Source organism: Lissotriton vulgaris, chromosome 1_1, assembly GCF_964263255.1.
Source record: "Lissotriton vulgaris chromosome 1_1, aLisVul1.2, whole genome shotgun sequence".
NCBI classification, from domain to species: Eukaryota; Metazoa; Chordata; class Amphibia; order Caudata; family Salamandridae; genus Lissotriton; species Lissotriton vulgaris.
In genome coordinates, this window is record NC_141685.1 from 1,090,704,398 (window position 1) to 1,090,720,429 (window position 16,032).

At 51.9% G+C, this 16,032-nt stretch overlaps 1 protein-coding gene across 1 annotated transcript in view; it reads right to left on the reverse strand.

The window, feature by feature from the left end:
• Positions 1-16,032, reverse strand: part of CCDC134 (coiled-coil domain containing 134) — a 51,000-nt gene that overhangs the window by 3,923 nt on the left and 31,045 nt on the right. Inside the window, exons 4-6 of the mRNA XM_086963479.1 lie at positions 11,878-11,962; positions 11,172-11,353; positions 10,638-10,709 (exon numbers count right to left, since the gene is read on the reverse strand). Of these exons, the coding sequence (XP_086819605.1) occupies positions 10,638-10,709; positions 11,172-11,353; positions 11,878-11,962 (339 nt within the window). The remainder of the gene's footprint in view (positions 1-10,637; positions 10,710-11,171; positions 11,354-11,877; positions 11,963-16,032) is intronic.

Sequence of the window (16,032 nt, forward strand, 5' to 3'; positions counted from 1 at the left end):
ATGGATGAGGGGAAGGATGATGGATGGAGGGGAAGGATGGATGGAGGAGGGGAAGGATGGATGGAGGAGGGGAAGGATGGATGGAGGAGGGGAAGGATGGATGGAGGAGGGGAAGGATGGATGGAGGAGGGGAAGGATGATGGATTGAGGGGAAGGATGATGGATTTAGGGGAAGGATGGATGGAGGAGGGGAAGGATGGATGGAGGAGGGGAAGGATGGATGGATGGAGGGGAAGGATGGATGAGGGGCAGGATAAATGGATGGGTTGGATGGATGGGTGAGGGGAAGGATGGATGGATGGAGGGGAAGGATGGATGGAGGGGAAGGATGGATGGATGGAGGGGAAGGATGGATGGAGGGGAGGGAAGGATGGATGGAGGGGAAGGATGGATGGATGGATGAGGGGCAGGATGGATGGATGGATGGATGGGTGAGGGGAGGGATGGATGAAAGGAAGGATGGATGACGGGAAAGGATGGATGATGAGGGGAAGGATGGATGGATGGATGGATGATGAGGGGAAGGATGGATGGATGGATGATGAGGGGGTGGGTGAAAGGATGGATGATGAGGGGAAGGGTGGATGGATGATGAGGGGGTGGGTGAAAGGATGGATGGATGATGAGGGAATGGATGGATGATGAGGGGGTGAAAGGATGGATGGATGGATGATGAGGGGAAGGATGGATGGATGATGAGGGGAAGGAAGGATGGATGGATGGATGGATGATGAGGGGAAGGAAGGAAGGATGGATGATGAGGGGAAGGAAGGAAGGATGGATGATGAGGGGAAGGCCAGATGGATGGATGGATGATGAGGGAAAAGGATGTATGGATGATGAGGGGAAGGATGGATGGATGGATGATGAGGGAAAAGGATGGATGGATGATGAGGGAAAAGGATGGATGGATGATGAGGGAAAAGGATGGATGGATGATGAGGGGATGGATGGATGGATGATGAGGGGATGGATGGATGATGAGGGGATGGATGGATGAATGATGAGGGGATGGATGGATGGATGATGAGGGGAAGGGTGGATGGATGATGAGGAGAAGGGTGGATGGAGGGGAAGGATGGATGGAGGGGATGGATGGATGAGGGGCAGGATAAATGGATAGGATGGATGGATGGGTGAGGGGAGGGATGGATGAAAGGAAGGATGGATGATGGGGAAGGATGGATGATGATGGGGAAGGATGGATGATGAGGGGGAAGGATGGATGATGAGGGGGAAGGATGGATGGATGATGAGGGGGAAGGATGGATGGATGATGAGGGGGAAGGATGGATGGATGAGGGGGTGGGTGAAAGGATTGATGGATGGATGATGAGGGAATGGATGGATTGAGAGGGGGTGGGTGAAAGGATAGATGGATGATGAGGGGAATGATGGATGGATGATGAGGGGAAGGATGGGTGGATGATGAGGGGGAAGGATGGGTGGATGATGAGGGGGAAGGATGGGTGGATGGATGATGAGAGAAAAGGATGGCTGGATGATGAGGGGAAGGATGGATGGATGATGAGGGGACGGATGGATGGATGATGAGGGAAAAGGATGTATGGATGGATGATGAGGGAAAAGGATGTATGGATGATGAGGGAAAAGGATGTATGGATGATGAGGGAAAAGGATGGATGGATGGATGATGAGGGTAAGGATGGATGGATGATGAGGGTAAGGATGGATGATGAGGGTAAGGATGGATGATGAGGGTAAGGATGGATGATGAGGGTAAGGATGGATGATGAGGGGATGGATGATGAGGGGATGGATGGATGATGAGGGGATGGATGGATGATGAGGGGGAAGGATGGATGGATGGATGGATGATGGGTGGGTGAAAGGATGATGGAGAGTGGGTGAAAGGATGGATGGATAAGTGGGTGGGTGAAAGGATGGATGATGAGTGGGTGGGTTAAAGGATGGATGGATGGATGATGAGTGGGTGGGTGAAAGGATGGATGGATGATGAGTGGGTGGGTGAAAGGATGGATGGATGAGTGGGTGGGTGGATGGTGGGTGAAAGGATGGATCAGTGGATTGAATGGTGGGGGGGTGAAAGGATGGATGAGTGGTTGGGTGGATGGTGGGTAGGTGGATGAGTGAAATGATGGATGGATTGATGGATTGATAACTGCAAGGGTAAATGAATGGACATATGAGTTAAAGGGTGGGTGTAAGGATAGATGAGTGAGTGAAAGGGAGGGTAGATGGACAAAAGGATGAATAGATGTGTGAAGGAGTGAAATGATAGATGGATGAGTGATAGGGACAATGGATGGATTCATGAGTGGATGAGTAGATGGGTGGGTGGGTGGGTGGGTGTGTGGATGGATGGAAGGCTAAGTGAAAGGGTCGATGGAGAGAGAAAGGGAGGATGGATGGATGACTAAAAGAGTGGATGGGTGGAAGGATTAGTGAGTGAAAGGATGGCTGGATTGGTGAAAGGGTAAATGGCTGAATGGATGAGTGAATGGATGGATGGGATGAAGAGTGGATGGATAAGTGTACAGATGGATAGGGTGAAAGGGTGGATGGATGGATGGATAATGGAGGATGAGTGAAAGGATGGATGAGGGGATGGATGAAGGGATGGATGAGTGAAATGATAGATGGAAGGCTACATGATGGATAGGTTTGCAAATGGTTGAATATGTTTGGAAATGGCTGGGCTTACTTATATACTATTGCGCGACCTCTCATGTATCTGTAAAACGTGTCTATTGTCCTGAAGTTTTGTCCTGAATTTTGACCTCCTGTCCTGAATTTGTGTCCTGAATTTTTACACTCACCATCCTGAATTTGCACCAATGCCAGTTGGTCACCCTAGTGGTGGATGCAACGGAGCTACAGGAGCGGGAGGCGACCTAGTGTGAAGGGGCACCTAGATTTGCCGTGGAGGAGCGAGAAAGGGCCGCACTGGCCACGGGATGGAGCGGGGGCTGCCGGCCACCGACGTGTCTACAATGGCGCTGACCCCAAGTTTCGATTTCGGCCGGGCCGTGACGCCATTGTGTGTGAGCGCGGACCTGCGGCTGTGATCCCGGCCGGCTGAGTAGCGCTGGAACCCTCTGAAGACTGGGGCAGAGACGGTGGTGATACTGTCGGAAGGAGCGGTGCCCAGACTGGAGCAATGGGAGCGCCTCGACCCCGGGGTGCGTGAACTGCTCATCCTGCCTCTGGAGATAGAGGTGGGCTCTGAGGTGTGTCGCAGTTCGGCGACCGCGACCATCTATTCACCGATCGCGCCTACGGTGCGCGACCCCGGCAAGGAGTGCATCGGGAGAAGACGGGGCACTGAGAGACGCCCTCCCACATTGGCAGTGACTGGACCCCCGGCGCGGCGGAGGTCCTGGCGGGGCCCGCCATTGCTGATGCGGCGGCCCGCGAGCTAGGGGTGCACCGGGGAGGGTGGAGAGACACGGATGCCCCAAAGAGTGGAGCCCACCAGCTGCTGCCTACAACTATCGCCCTCCATGAGATGAGCCCAGTAGATGGTACTGTAGCACCCCCGGTGAGCGCAGCGGAGCGCACCCGAGGCTCTCTACGGACGGCCCCTGCCCTTAACACGCAGCTTATGGTTTAGGCAGCAGTGCTGGTGGGGATTGGAAACCTTGCTGGGTGAAGCGGGCTGAGCGGAGGACGCGCGCCCTGTCGGGAGCCCCCCCTGCCCCAACGAAACAGTGGTCAAGCTGTGCAGGTTGGAGGGTGACGGACCCCTGGGATGTTGGTGACCCTACCCCCACCCCATACAATATTGGAGCTGCGTGGAACGCTGTGGATGGAGGGGTGGGTAGGTCGGTGGTGACACTGGACTGCCCGGTGGTGCGGTGCGTGGGCTGAGCAGCTGCCGCAGAGGGGCGCAAAGGAGGAAGAACCTGTGACGACCCCAAAGGGAGGTGCGGGGACTCTCTGGAGAAAGCATAGTCCCCTGGTGGTGGTGGACTGCCGCAAACTGCGCTGCAGAGAGACTGAGGGTGCGCCCGGGCTGGCCCACTGAGCAGGGGACTAGCGGTGGAGGAGCTGCGGAGCAGGCATTACCGGTGCGGGCACGAGCGGATTGGTTATAGCAGAGTGACCCTGCACCTGAGGGGCCGGGATAGCTGAGTGAGACGCACGGGAGGCGAAACTCAGCAAGACTGCACAGAGGGTGTAAGTGCGCGGTGGTGCAGGAGTGGAGTGTATCGCCAGCTGCGCCATGGGCAAGCCCCGAGGTCGGAAGGAGGGGGACCCGACACCGTTGGACACTGAACCCCGCTTCAGGAGTACAAGATTGAGCGGGTACTGCCGCAGAACACGGGTATTCAACTACAATTAGACAATATTTTGGCGGCCATCACGGACACTCGCACTGCTCTCCAGCAGGACATTGCGCAGGTTGCGACAGGATTGGGCATATTGCGCGCGGATCACTCGAAACTCACAGAACGAGTAAAACAGACTGAAATTACGCTTCAAGAGGTTGGCCCCGCACAGACAGCTCTGACTGCGTCACTGGAGGGGGTCTTGGATCGTATCACGGTATTGGAGCGGCAAGCTGAAGAAGCGGAAGGCAGAAACAGAGGCAATAACATCCGCGTGGTGGGTCTGCCCGAGAAAATCTAGGGGTCTGTCATGGTGGCATATTTAAAGAATTGGCTCCAGACTGTCGTGGCTGAGGGACTTTCGAATTTCTACACCCTGGAGCGGGCGCACCGAGTCCCAGCTAAACTGCCGGTGCAGGGCCGCCCCCAGAGACCGGTGGTGGTGCGGTTGCTACACTTTGGGGATCGCGACCTGCTTCTCCGGAAAGCCCGCAGTGATGGCCCCTTCACGTGGACAACAACAATGTCACTCTCTTTCCGGACTACGTTTGATACGCAGCGGCGCCGCATGTCCTTCCAGGCTGTGAAGAAGGAACTGCGTGCAGAGGGGATTCAATATTCCCTATTTTTCCCAGCCAAACTAGTAATGGATGGTAAGACCCATTTTCACGATACGCCAGAAGAGGCTTGGGAATGGCTGGAGTCCAATAAAGCAGCGTGAGCTGGCCGGTGACTCAACCTCTCAGATTGCAACGTCTACGGCGCCGCAGGCGCGGCCTGCGGAAACCATCGACCTCGCAAACAGCCATAAAACGCAAGGGAGCCCTGGACGCGGTGGTGGCGATCTCTGGTGAATTGCTGCAGACTGCGTCGGAGGCGGCTGAACATGGAAGTGGAAAGGAACAATCGGAGGGGGAATCCTCAGTATCAGATGATCAGAGACTGCCGTCGATCACCCCTGGGACAGCTGATGGATTGTTGGATGAGTAGCTGTTGGATTGTCTGTGGGGATGGGGATTTGGATTTAGGACATAGTGTTGTAGTGTTTGTATTGTTTGAATGGAGATAGTAGAGATGATTTGTATTGGGGGTGCTGAGTGCCTGTTTTGTGAGTCAATGGGGTTGAAGTGGGGGCGGGGATTTGTAAAGGGATCCGGGGGGGGTCCTAGGAGGCAGGATGATTCGGGGACTCGGGGGCGGACATGGATGGTGTATTTAGATTCATAGCAGATCGTGACCTAGGCCCTATCCAACCCCACTGGATGGTAGGGTTTAGTTTGCCTTAATTTTGCATGGGGAGTGCAGTTGGGGCAGTTTGGATGGGATTGACTATGTTGGTGCCTGTTCTTGGGGGGGTGGGAGGTTCAGTGGAAGGCGTGGGTCGGTTGGGGGTTGGGATTGGTTTGTTTGGGGGAAATTGCCTGCTGATGCGCCTAACTTTCGAGATGGTACTATCAAGTGTTGTATTTTAGTATATTGATGACACTGCTTGGCAGCTGGGGGAGGCGGGCTGCTTTAAGCGGGTTCTTGCATTGCTGCTATGGGTCCGGCTCCCGACGTGAAATGTATAACCTGGAATGTTCGGGGATTGCACTCCATGCAGCGCAGATATAGGATACACTCATATTTGATCCATAGGGGAGTACAGATGGCCTTCCTGCAGGAGACGCACCTTACTAAATCTGAGGGGCAGGCTCTGCAGCGTAGGTGGCGTGGGCAGCATTACTATACCATTTATTCGGCCTTTACGCGGGGGGCGCTGATTTGGATTAGGGCCAGGGTACCATTTCAATTGATGGATCACTTGGTAGACCCGGGTGGCCGCTATATTGCGGTGAGAGGTTGCTTGTATGGCCGCGAGGTGACCCTCTGCAGTGTCTATGCTCCTAATGTTGAGCAGGCCTCCTTCTTGGAGACATTGTCCTCTTGTCCTCGCCGATTATGTTACGATACCGATCTTGATGGGGAGGGGGGGGGGGGGGGGGGAGACTTCAACTCTGTTGCTGATGTGACCATAGATAGATCCCATCCTCCGTTGGCCTCGGCCCCGGTTAATAAACTGGCTGGGGTTCGCACTCACTGGCAGGACAATTGGGGACTCCTCGATGTCTGGCGGGCGCAGCATCCGACAGACAGGGATCATTCCTATTATTCGGCCTTGCACGACCTCCATGTGCGGCTAGACGTAGTTTTCTGTAGTTCTGGTCTGGCCTCCCTGGCGGTCAGCAGAGAGTACTTGACACGCACCATATCGGACAATAATCTGCTTTTGGTGAATTTCTGTTGGATGGAGGAGCGCCCCAGCATCCCTTGCTTGAGGCTGCGCCCGGAGGTGTTAGAGGATCCGGTCTTTCGCGCTGAGCGAAGGGGTAGAGCACTATTTCACAGAAAATGTAGGCACTGCTTCAACAGTAGCCCTAGAGTGGGACGCTTTTAAGGTGGTGGTCCGTGGGATCTGTATCGCCAAGTGGGTGGGGGTTAGGAAGCTGCTCCTGCAGGAAATCGAGACGTCCGAGTTAGCCCTGCGTGAAGCTTAGAGGGCTCATTCGGATGGCTCTGGGACGCGTGATGAAGTGCTGGCTCGGAAAGAGGTGGTAGCGGAAGGGGTGGAAGGGGTGGAACAGCTCCGGTGCTTTGACTACAAGGCCTTTATGGTTCGCGCGCATGCGGAACGGGACAAGGTGGGCACTTTATTGGCTTGGCTTGCGGACCCTGCCCCTAGGTGCGTACCTATTCTGGCACTGGCCTCCCCAGATGGACAACTGGAGTATGAACAACATCGTATCAATGAGTTGTTTCGCTCCTTTTATGCGGACCTTTACACCAGCCACTTGCAGACTGGGGAGGCGGAAACGCAGGCGTTCCTGGAGGGCTGCGATTTACCCGCAATAGAGGAGGACGAGGCGGAAGCTATTGGGCAAGATATTACACTGGCTGAGATCCGTTGCGCCATTAAGCAATTCGCACGCAACAAAACGCCTGGGAGCGACGGCTTGCATATCGAGTTCTATTTCGGCCTACATTGACCTACTGGCTCCGAGATTACTGGTAATGTACCGGGAGGCTCGGGAGACTGGGATGTTACCGGAGTCTACTAGGGAGGCCATCATTATACCGCTTCTTAAGCCTGGGAAGCCGCCGACTGACCCAGCAGCGTATAGGCCTCTTTCCATGCTTACCACGGACTATAAAATACTGAGCTGTGTGCTCACTACTAGGCTCCTTCCACGAATGACGAGGCTGGTGTATGCGGACCAGGCTGGTTTTATCCCGACGCGCAATACTGCCAGTAGTGTCCGTAGGCTGCTAGGGGTCTTGGATGAGGGGCGTGGAGGGCAGGGACAGGCAGTGGTGCTCTCGGTCGACATTGCTAAGGCATTTGATAGGATTCCAGGCTCTCTCTTCTCCGTTATGACGGCGTTTGGGCTTGGGGCTGGATATGTTCGGTGGACTAAAATCCTGTATTTGTCGGCGACCGCTAGAGTTCGGGTGGGGAGGGTTGTTTCTTCCTCCTACCCCGTGGGGCGGGCACTAGACAGGGCTGCCCGCTTTCTCCGTTGTTGTTCGCGCTCGCGATAGAGCCGCTGGCGGCGCGTGCAAGGATGGGAGGGGCATACCGGGGCCTGGAGCTCAGAGGCCGCGAACACCATATCTTTCTACGCGGACGTCGTCATTATGTTCTTGAGCGATGCGGGGGACGCCCTGAGTGGGGCGCGTAACCTCCTCAGCCGTTTTGGGGACATTTCGGGCCTCCGGGTTAACTGGGCCAAGACCTGTGTTTTCCCAGTATCAAGTGCATGTGCCCCGCCGGTGTTACCGCCCGATCTAGTGTTGGAGCCACGATGCCTTCCTTATTTAGGCACGCAGGTGTATCATACACAGGAGGATCTATTTGAGGGTAATATCGAGAGAGCGATGAGGGGTTTAAGAAGCAGCATGAGGTTCTGGGTGTCTCTGCCGTTGTCGGTTGTGGGGCGGGTCGCGCTCCTGATGATGGTGGCGCTCCCTCGCCTATTGTACTTTTCTCGGACCTTACCAATACGAATACCGGTGGCATTCTTCAGTCAACTCCGGTCGGCAGTGGGCGGCTTTACTTGGGGTGCTGGTCGGCGTCGAGTAGCATTGGAAACGCTGATGAGGCCGCAAGAAGAATGAGGCCTTGCTACTCCAGATTTTGAGTTGTACTATCTAGCTGCGCAGTTCCAGGTCCTCACTCAGGCGGTGGCGCTGGAGTTCAGAGGACCGGAGAGGCAGACTATGGTGGACGTGCCGAGACATGTGTTATCGTTTGTGATAATGCAGCAGAGACTGAGAAATGCTGACTTATCCATGGTGGAGAATACTCTTCGATATTGTTTGAAACGGTTCCACAGCAGAATTGGAGTGCGGAGGCCTTATGCACCCGAGATACCATTGGGCATGTGCACAGGGCTGCCGCATGGGGGCGATTGGTCCGGTCTGGCGGAGTGGGGGGAGCTGGGCCTACAGATGGTGGCCGACCTGTATGCAGACAGAGCACTGTTACCATACAGTGCGTTGCAGGAATCTTTTGGCCTCCCGCGGGGCCACTTCCTGATGCACGCAGCCTTGAGTGCCGCTCTGCAAAAACATTAGGGTGCTGGCCTTTCTGAACCCCCACTAAGCGGAGCATGTCAATATGTCGTGATGGCAGCGGGCACGTATAAGGCGATTACCTGTCTATATAAACGAATGTTAGGGGATGGACTTACCCCGCTACAAAGATTGCGGGAGCAATGGGCAGCGGACCTAGAGAAGGACATCCCGGAAGCGGCCTGGTCACAGATACTTCGAAGGGCGTGGAAGGGTACTAGGAATGCAAGGTTCCAGTTGATTCAATTCTTTGTGTTACATAGGGCATACCTCAGACCAGCTAAAATTAATTAATATTTCCGAATTGATACAGCGATATGCCCCCGATGTCAAACTGAGGGAGCGGATCTGAATCACATGTTATGGGATGGTCCTTGGCTAGGCACATACTGGGAGGAGGTGACTGGGGCGCTCTGTAGGGTGACTGAGCGGCAGATTGATATGGACAAGGGGGCGTGCCTGCTACACTGGTTCCCACATACTAGTAAAAATAAGATAACTAGTAAGTTTATGGATTTAGGCCTCATCTTAGCCAAGAGGGAAATAACGTCGCATTGGAAGGCAGCAGTTGACCCTAGCTATGTTAGGTGAAAGGCAGCGTTACTTTGGTGGGCGGGGAGTGAGAGTTCCATCAGAATGCAGCAGGTGCATAGGTCCCATAGTGATAAAGCACTAGAAGCGGCTCAGGCATTGGAGGCCCTGGTGGCGGAACTCCGGATGCTGGACAGGAAGGTTGATTCGAGCTCAGTGTCCTCGGCGGGGGAGGAACAGGCACGAGTGGCTCCACCCGGACTGGGAGGAATTAGCGCAGTGGGAGGTCCCCGGAGCATAGGAGGTTAGGAGGAGTCAGAATATAGAGCATAAGATGACCCATCAGTACATTACACACATGAGTAGTATCTTTGCAACACTTGTTACCTACACAACGGCGCCAGCGGCAGGGGTAGGGGGATGGGAGTTGATGGTTATTGTGAGAGACCGATGAGGGGGCATTGCTTAGGAATTAAGAACCTGCATCCAGGCGCGACCATGGGTTGATTGAAGTGCTGTGCATTATAGCATCAGATTTGACTGGGGATTATATGCTTTGTTACTTGCTGCATACTTGTCAAATCTTATTTTAATTCGGAATGCGGAATGCTTTCTATTTGCATTGGCCCTTTTTTGTCTTGTTTGTGTTTCAAAATAATAAAAAGATTAAAACAAATAATAATAATCAAGCCTTGGGGTTTATAGTGCATTGTACAAACATTGATGATCCCTGGTGGTTCAACCACTTTACCAACATTGACTCCTAGGTTCGGTAGCACGCTGCATCAAAATTAAGCTCTGTAGCAAACAGCATAACTGTAGATCCAGGAGGTCACCGCAGACAGAGGCCTGGATCGACAGACAGCTGTAAGATGGCACGAATGGGTCCTCTGACTCACCACCCCTTTTGCCATTAATATACTCAAAATCCTCTCCCAACAACTTTCATAATTTTATCCCTTCAAATGAGAAGTGACAAAGAAAGGTATGACCGAAGGAAAACAAAGACTCGATGACTGACTGTCAGGAGAATTAACACAGAGCAGGTACCACCCTCTGCAGCTACAGTACACAGAGATAATAAAAATAGGGTGGAGAATGCAATTTTATTACTAATCCTAAATATATGCAATAATCTCATAAAATTCAGTGCCACCCTTCCCCAATCTCTTGACTTCTCACCTCTGATTCATCGCTTTTGAACGGGTTCCGATAATCTGGGGATTTTTCGCTTATTCCCAGTTCCTGGGCCATCTGCAGGATACAAGAAAAAAAACACACAGTTGACAACACATTCACCCCTGCTGGTTGGACAGACACTCCCTTAGTGGTAACCTCCACTCAGAGCACAAAAACATAACAAGCCATGGCAATCGCCAGTATTCAAATGGGCGATGGTCAGCTAGCATTCCTAAGCATCACATGACCAGCTGAAGCTCTTTAGGAAGGTGTACTGCTATGCACAATGATAGGACCCAGAGAGGAGTATTATGGGATCACATTGCTCTGCACCATGGTTGGGCAGTTGCAGATATTAAAAGGATTTGAAACTCTTAAAGCAGTTCCCAAGATAAACTCTACTTTATCAGAGACCGCTATCATGCTAATCACTGGCACCTCTCCGACAGCTTACCCCCAGCAACGGGAGAGTACAGTTAGCGACATGCAAATCTTTCTTTAATCTCCTAAGCATTGTGAATAGGCAGAATCTCTTACCAGCCCTAAAAGTTGAGCATGTGGGCCACCATCAAAGACCCCACTCAGGTTGCAGAAACCAATGCCCCAGCGGATCAGGTTGTTCCAGTTGGAGTTGCGGTCAAAGTAGTGGTGAACGATCTTGGGGAAGCGCAGGACCACGTCACCAAAGAAAGCAGAGTTCTCAACTGCATGAGAGTATGCTGTAAGGCAGAAAAATTTAACTGAAGCGAGGAAGCTGGGATCAAAAACAAATGCTTGCTTTTATAGACAGGGGGCTATCAGGTACATGAAGGAAGCTGCAGTACAAAGCAAACAGTGAAAGTAGAGAACAGTGTATACACCAGGGCAGGAGCAGCAAGGACAGACAGGAATATGGTAACTGAAGATTACAAACTCAGCAGTGCAGGATCGAACCAAATGGCAGTATGCCACGGTCAGGAAGTTGATGAAGCATACAACACCTTAGTTCTACAGCAACATCCAAGGTCACTCACTGTGTCTGCTATGCCATTGCCCAAAGTGCTCCACTGAGCAGACATGTGGCAATGGTATGTGGGAGGTTGGTGGTCAACCATGCATGCTTGGATAGATACATTTTTTGCAGCTGTCAGACTACTGTTTACATACCCGGTTACAGAGGGAATCATCACCTATGCAGAACCCATATCATGGGGGTCTAACAAAAGCTTCCACAACAACAAGAAGCACATTATAGGCTTCTTACCATCCTTGATTTTCTCATCCTCAGGGAACGGACCATCCGGCTGGACATCTCCAGCGACCAGAATGGCTCTTGAGTCTTCCAGCACCTGTGAGAAAGAGAAGACTTAAGCACAGCCAGCAGATAAAAGGCCTATTCAGCCAGGCCAAAGTGAGGTTCCCAACTGGGACACTGGATTCAAAACTGAAATCTGCACTGATGGGTCCTTTTGCAAAGTACGAAATCTGAACACGGACTGTGAAATATATCTGCTGAAATAAACTCTTGCAACTCCTACCAAATCACTTTCATGTATTCCCACTTCTCTGTCACCTACATGTCACACGTTGAGACCATGAAGAGGGACTAATCACATAATACTATCACCAGTTCATTATTTCATGACTTCAAGTAGCAGTTTACTCAAATTTAGCAACCTCTCTGCCAGAATTATCCGAACAGACTTGCACACAAATATGCCAGATTTGGGGACAAGACCTTGTGCATCTGAATTTCTTACATTAACCCTCAATCAGCTTCAGGCTTCCTTGCCCGCCTGGTGTCCAAAAAAGGCAATCTAGTTTGTAGAATTTAAAGTTCAACAATAATTGCACAGGTCTGGTGCGGAGTCAGTCCCTCTACGATGTTGCCTAGCAAGGCCACCTGATGTATGACTGATTAGGAGTCAGCCCTATTAGACTCTTCAAGGCTAAGCTGGAATGCGAACGAGTGTAGCCCAGCTGACCTACTAGAGTAAATAACCAGAGTAGTGGAGTGCTCCAGCCCAATCAACGTTTCAAAGAAACTGGTATTTCTGAAAATGTAAAGATTCCTTTCCCCAAATGCAATTCTATGCAAAGTCAATTATTGTCAAGACACCTGTTAGCACATGGAAATGTAACACATAAGCCAACCCCTGATTTCTGACAATTGTAAATTCCAAAGTCAAAGACTGTAACCATTCCTGCACTTTAAATATGGACACTTAATAGATTTTTTTTTTTTTATAATTTTATTTTTTGCGGCGAAAGTATCAAATAGGGCACATAGCATATAGTCATCAAATCAGTTGACAGGATATGGACAGGTAGGTCAGGTCCATGATGAGTACACAGCCACGTTCAGCCCACATCCCGGAGGCAGGGCGGCGACAAGGTGAACCCATAATCAAGCAGGAGGACGTGCACTCATGCATCAAATATCAGTTTAGACAGTATCAATGACTACGCCATTTTTGATGTCACAATACCAAACTATATAACTATAAACACTAACAAACCCCCCCCCCCCCCCCCCCCCCCCCATGAGTGGCAATTCTAGCGCTGATCCGAACACAGAAGGAGAGATATGCAAGGGCCAAGGAGGCCGCGGTCATAACAGTACACTGCGGTCAACTGGGAGTTACGGCTAAAGTCAAACATATCCAGCATGGAATGGAATGGAAGCATGGCCCAGGAGACAGTTACATCGCTTCCCGATCTCCCTCACCCAACCCCCCCCCCCTCATCAGACTCTGAGGAAGCGGAGGAAAACAACTCAGCGCTGGTGGCGTCCGAATCGTCCTCCCCCATCCCCGCGATACACATGACTCTCCAGGCGAGCAGGTCTTCCTGGAGCTTCACGTCTCTGCGAGTGTGCTGCATATGCGTCTCCTCCGCCAAGGCCCATTCCCTGGCATCTCGCAACCATAGAGGTATTTCAGGGGCCCTCTGGCCCATCCAGGTAATGGCCACCCGTCTCCTCGCTAGAACCAAAAGCAGTTGAAGCAATTTGTAAGACAGTCCCTTCCTCCTGGGTTTGGGAACGAACGCCAGTAAACAATGAAGCGGGTCAAGTTGCAACCGAATATGTGTAATCCGGTTAATGCGACCCACCACCTCGTGCCAGAAATCATGAACCAAGGGGCATTCCCAGGCCAGATGAAGGAATCCCGCTCTTACTGCACCACATCTAGGGCAATTATGGCTTCTATCTGAGGAAATGCGGTGGAGGGAGACACGTGTCATATAGGTGCGATGCACAAAGTTAAAATGAATTAGTTTGAAGCGCGCATTGCAGGAAACCTTGCGAGTCAACAATCCAATCCGCTTCCTCTGGGCCGGGTCCAATTCGATCCCCAGGTCCGCCTCCCAAGCCCCCCAAGCTGGCGCCACCGGGGGAGTTGAGTCCCTGCGCATAGCAGAGTATAGTAGGGAGACTAAACGTCTACCCCTACCACAGGATAATATAACGTCCAGGGTACTAGTGAGCTGGGGCGCCTCCGGGAACTGAGGCCACGTCATTCTGGCCACATCTCTAAGGCATCCATAGTGCAAGTACTGGCCCTCCCTGAGTCCAAAAGAGTCCACCGCTCTCTCAAAGGACACAAAGGAGTCGTCCGGATAAAGATCTGCGAGGGTGTCGCAACCTCCCAGCCGCCACTCCCGGAAGGACATATTCGCCTCCATCTTGAGAATCGGGGCCAGGATCCAAACGGATAGCTCCCTGTGGAACGGCGCGCGCCGCAGAACCCTTTCAACGAAGCGCTGCCATATATTCGCCGTGTGCCTTACGACATAGGGCAGAGCACCAGGGGCGCCCCGGCCTTGCATGAACGCCTCCTGCAAGTCTCTGTCCGAGGCCACACCCGCCAACAATGCCAACTCCCAATTCTCGTTGTCAGCAAACCACCTGGCCGCCGGGAGAAGCTGCGCCGCATAGTAGTATAAGTCGAACCTCGGGGCCTCTAGGCCACCCTCCTCCCAGCACTGTGTCACCGTGCGCAGCGCTACCCTGCTACGACCACCCGCCCACAGGAGGGAGGTGAGCAGTGAGTTCAGCGTGCGGAAGATTCGGGGAGGCAACGGGCATAGGGTGTTTTGTAGCACATAGAGTACCCTGGGGAGCATCACCATCTTGGCAACTGCCAGACGCCCCATGAGGGAGAGCGGGAGCGTATTCCAAAAATCAATGGACTTCCGGAGGCCAGCAAGTATTTTGTCTATATTATGAGTCAAGAGAGCGTCGTCGGAGGCGGCCACCTGAATACCCAGGTACCGGAACGCCATGCGTTCACACCGGAGGCCCAGGTAGCGAGAATCCGCGTCTAAATCGGGAATGGTAGGAGTCAGTGGGAACACCAGGGACTTATTGACATTCATGCGGAGCCCAGAGGCCGCGCCAAAGCGGTCCAAAAGCCGCAGTAAAGCGGGGAGAGCCTCCAGCGGGGAGGTCAGGTAGAATAGTGCATCATCGGCGTAGAGGGATGGACACTTAATAGATAACAGTATTCAGGCAAGTTAACAGGTCAGTCCCCCTCAATTTATGTACTTCATAATAACAACCACGAGTTGACAAGTACAGTTTGCAGGGTATGTGTTACTTTATATTTCTTCAAGAGCGAGTTTTTTTTTTTTTTTTAGAAATACAGGCCCACATGCATCAAGCATTTTTGTAGTCGCAAACGGTGCGATTACTTAAAATCGGCCGTTTGCGAATGCAAAAGTGCTTTTTGGGATGCATGAAGCAATTTTAGAATTCGTAACATTGTTGCGAGTTCTAAAATTGCGGGTGCTTTTAAGAAGTCGCAGATGTGCGATTTCTTAAAAGCAATGCATCATTACTTTCACAAGTGCAAAGTCGCAATTAGGGTGCCAAATTTACCGAGTGGTTGAACCACTCGGTAAATTTGGAAAAAGTGTTTAAAATGCTGCAAATGTTTTTTTTTCTACATTCATGTTTCACACACACATGTCCTTAGGACATGTGTGTGTGAAACATGATGCGAAAAATACATTTCAGGGGTGCATGGGGGGGTCCTTTGGACCCCCCCCTGCACCCATGAAATTTTCAAAGTGCTACTCGCAATTTGCTGATGCCTTCCCATTGACTCCTATGGGCCTTTTGGCCCATAGGAATCAATAGGAATTGCAAAAATGCACTTAAGAATTCGGTATTCATTTGGGATTCGGTAAAAATTGCGATTTTTACCGAATCCCAAATGAATACCGAAAACAATGATGCATAGCATTTTGCACTTCTTAATTTGCGATTCCTTATTTTTCGCAAATTAGGAAGTGCAAAATGTAACAATGATGCATGTGGGCTACCGTTCTTTCAACATAGTTTTGTCCCATAATTGTGCATTATCAGGCTGGTAGACGTCCACGTTATATTGGACGTGCCCAGAATGGTCACTCA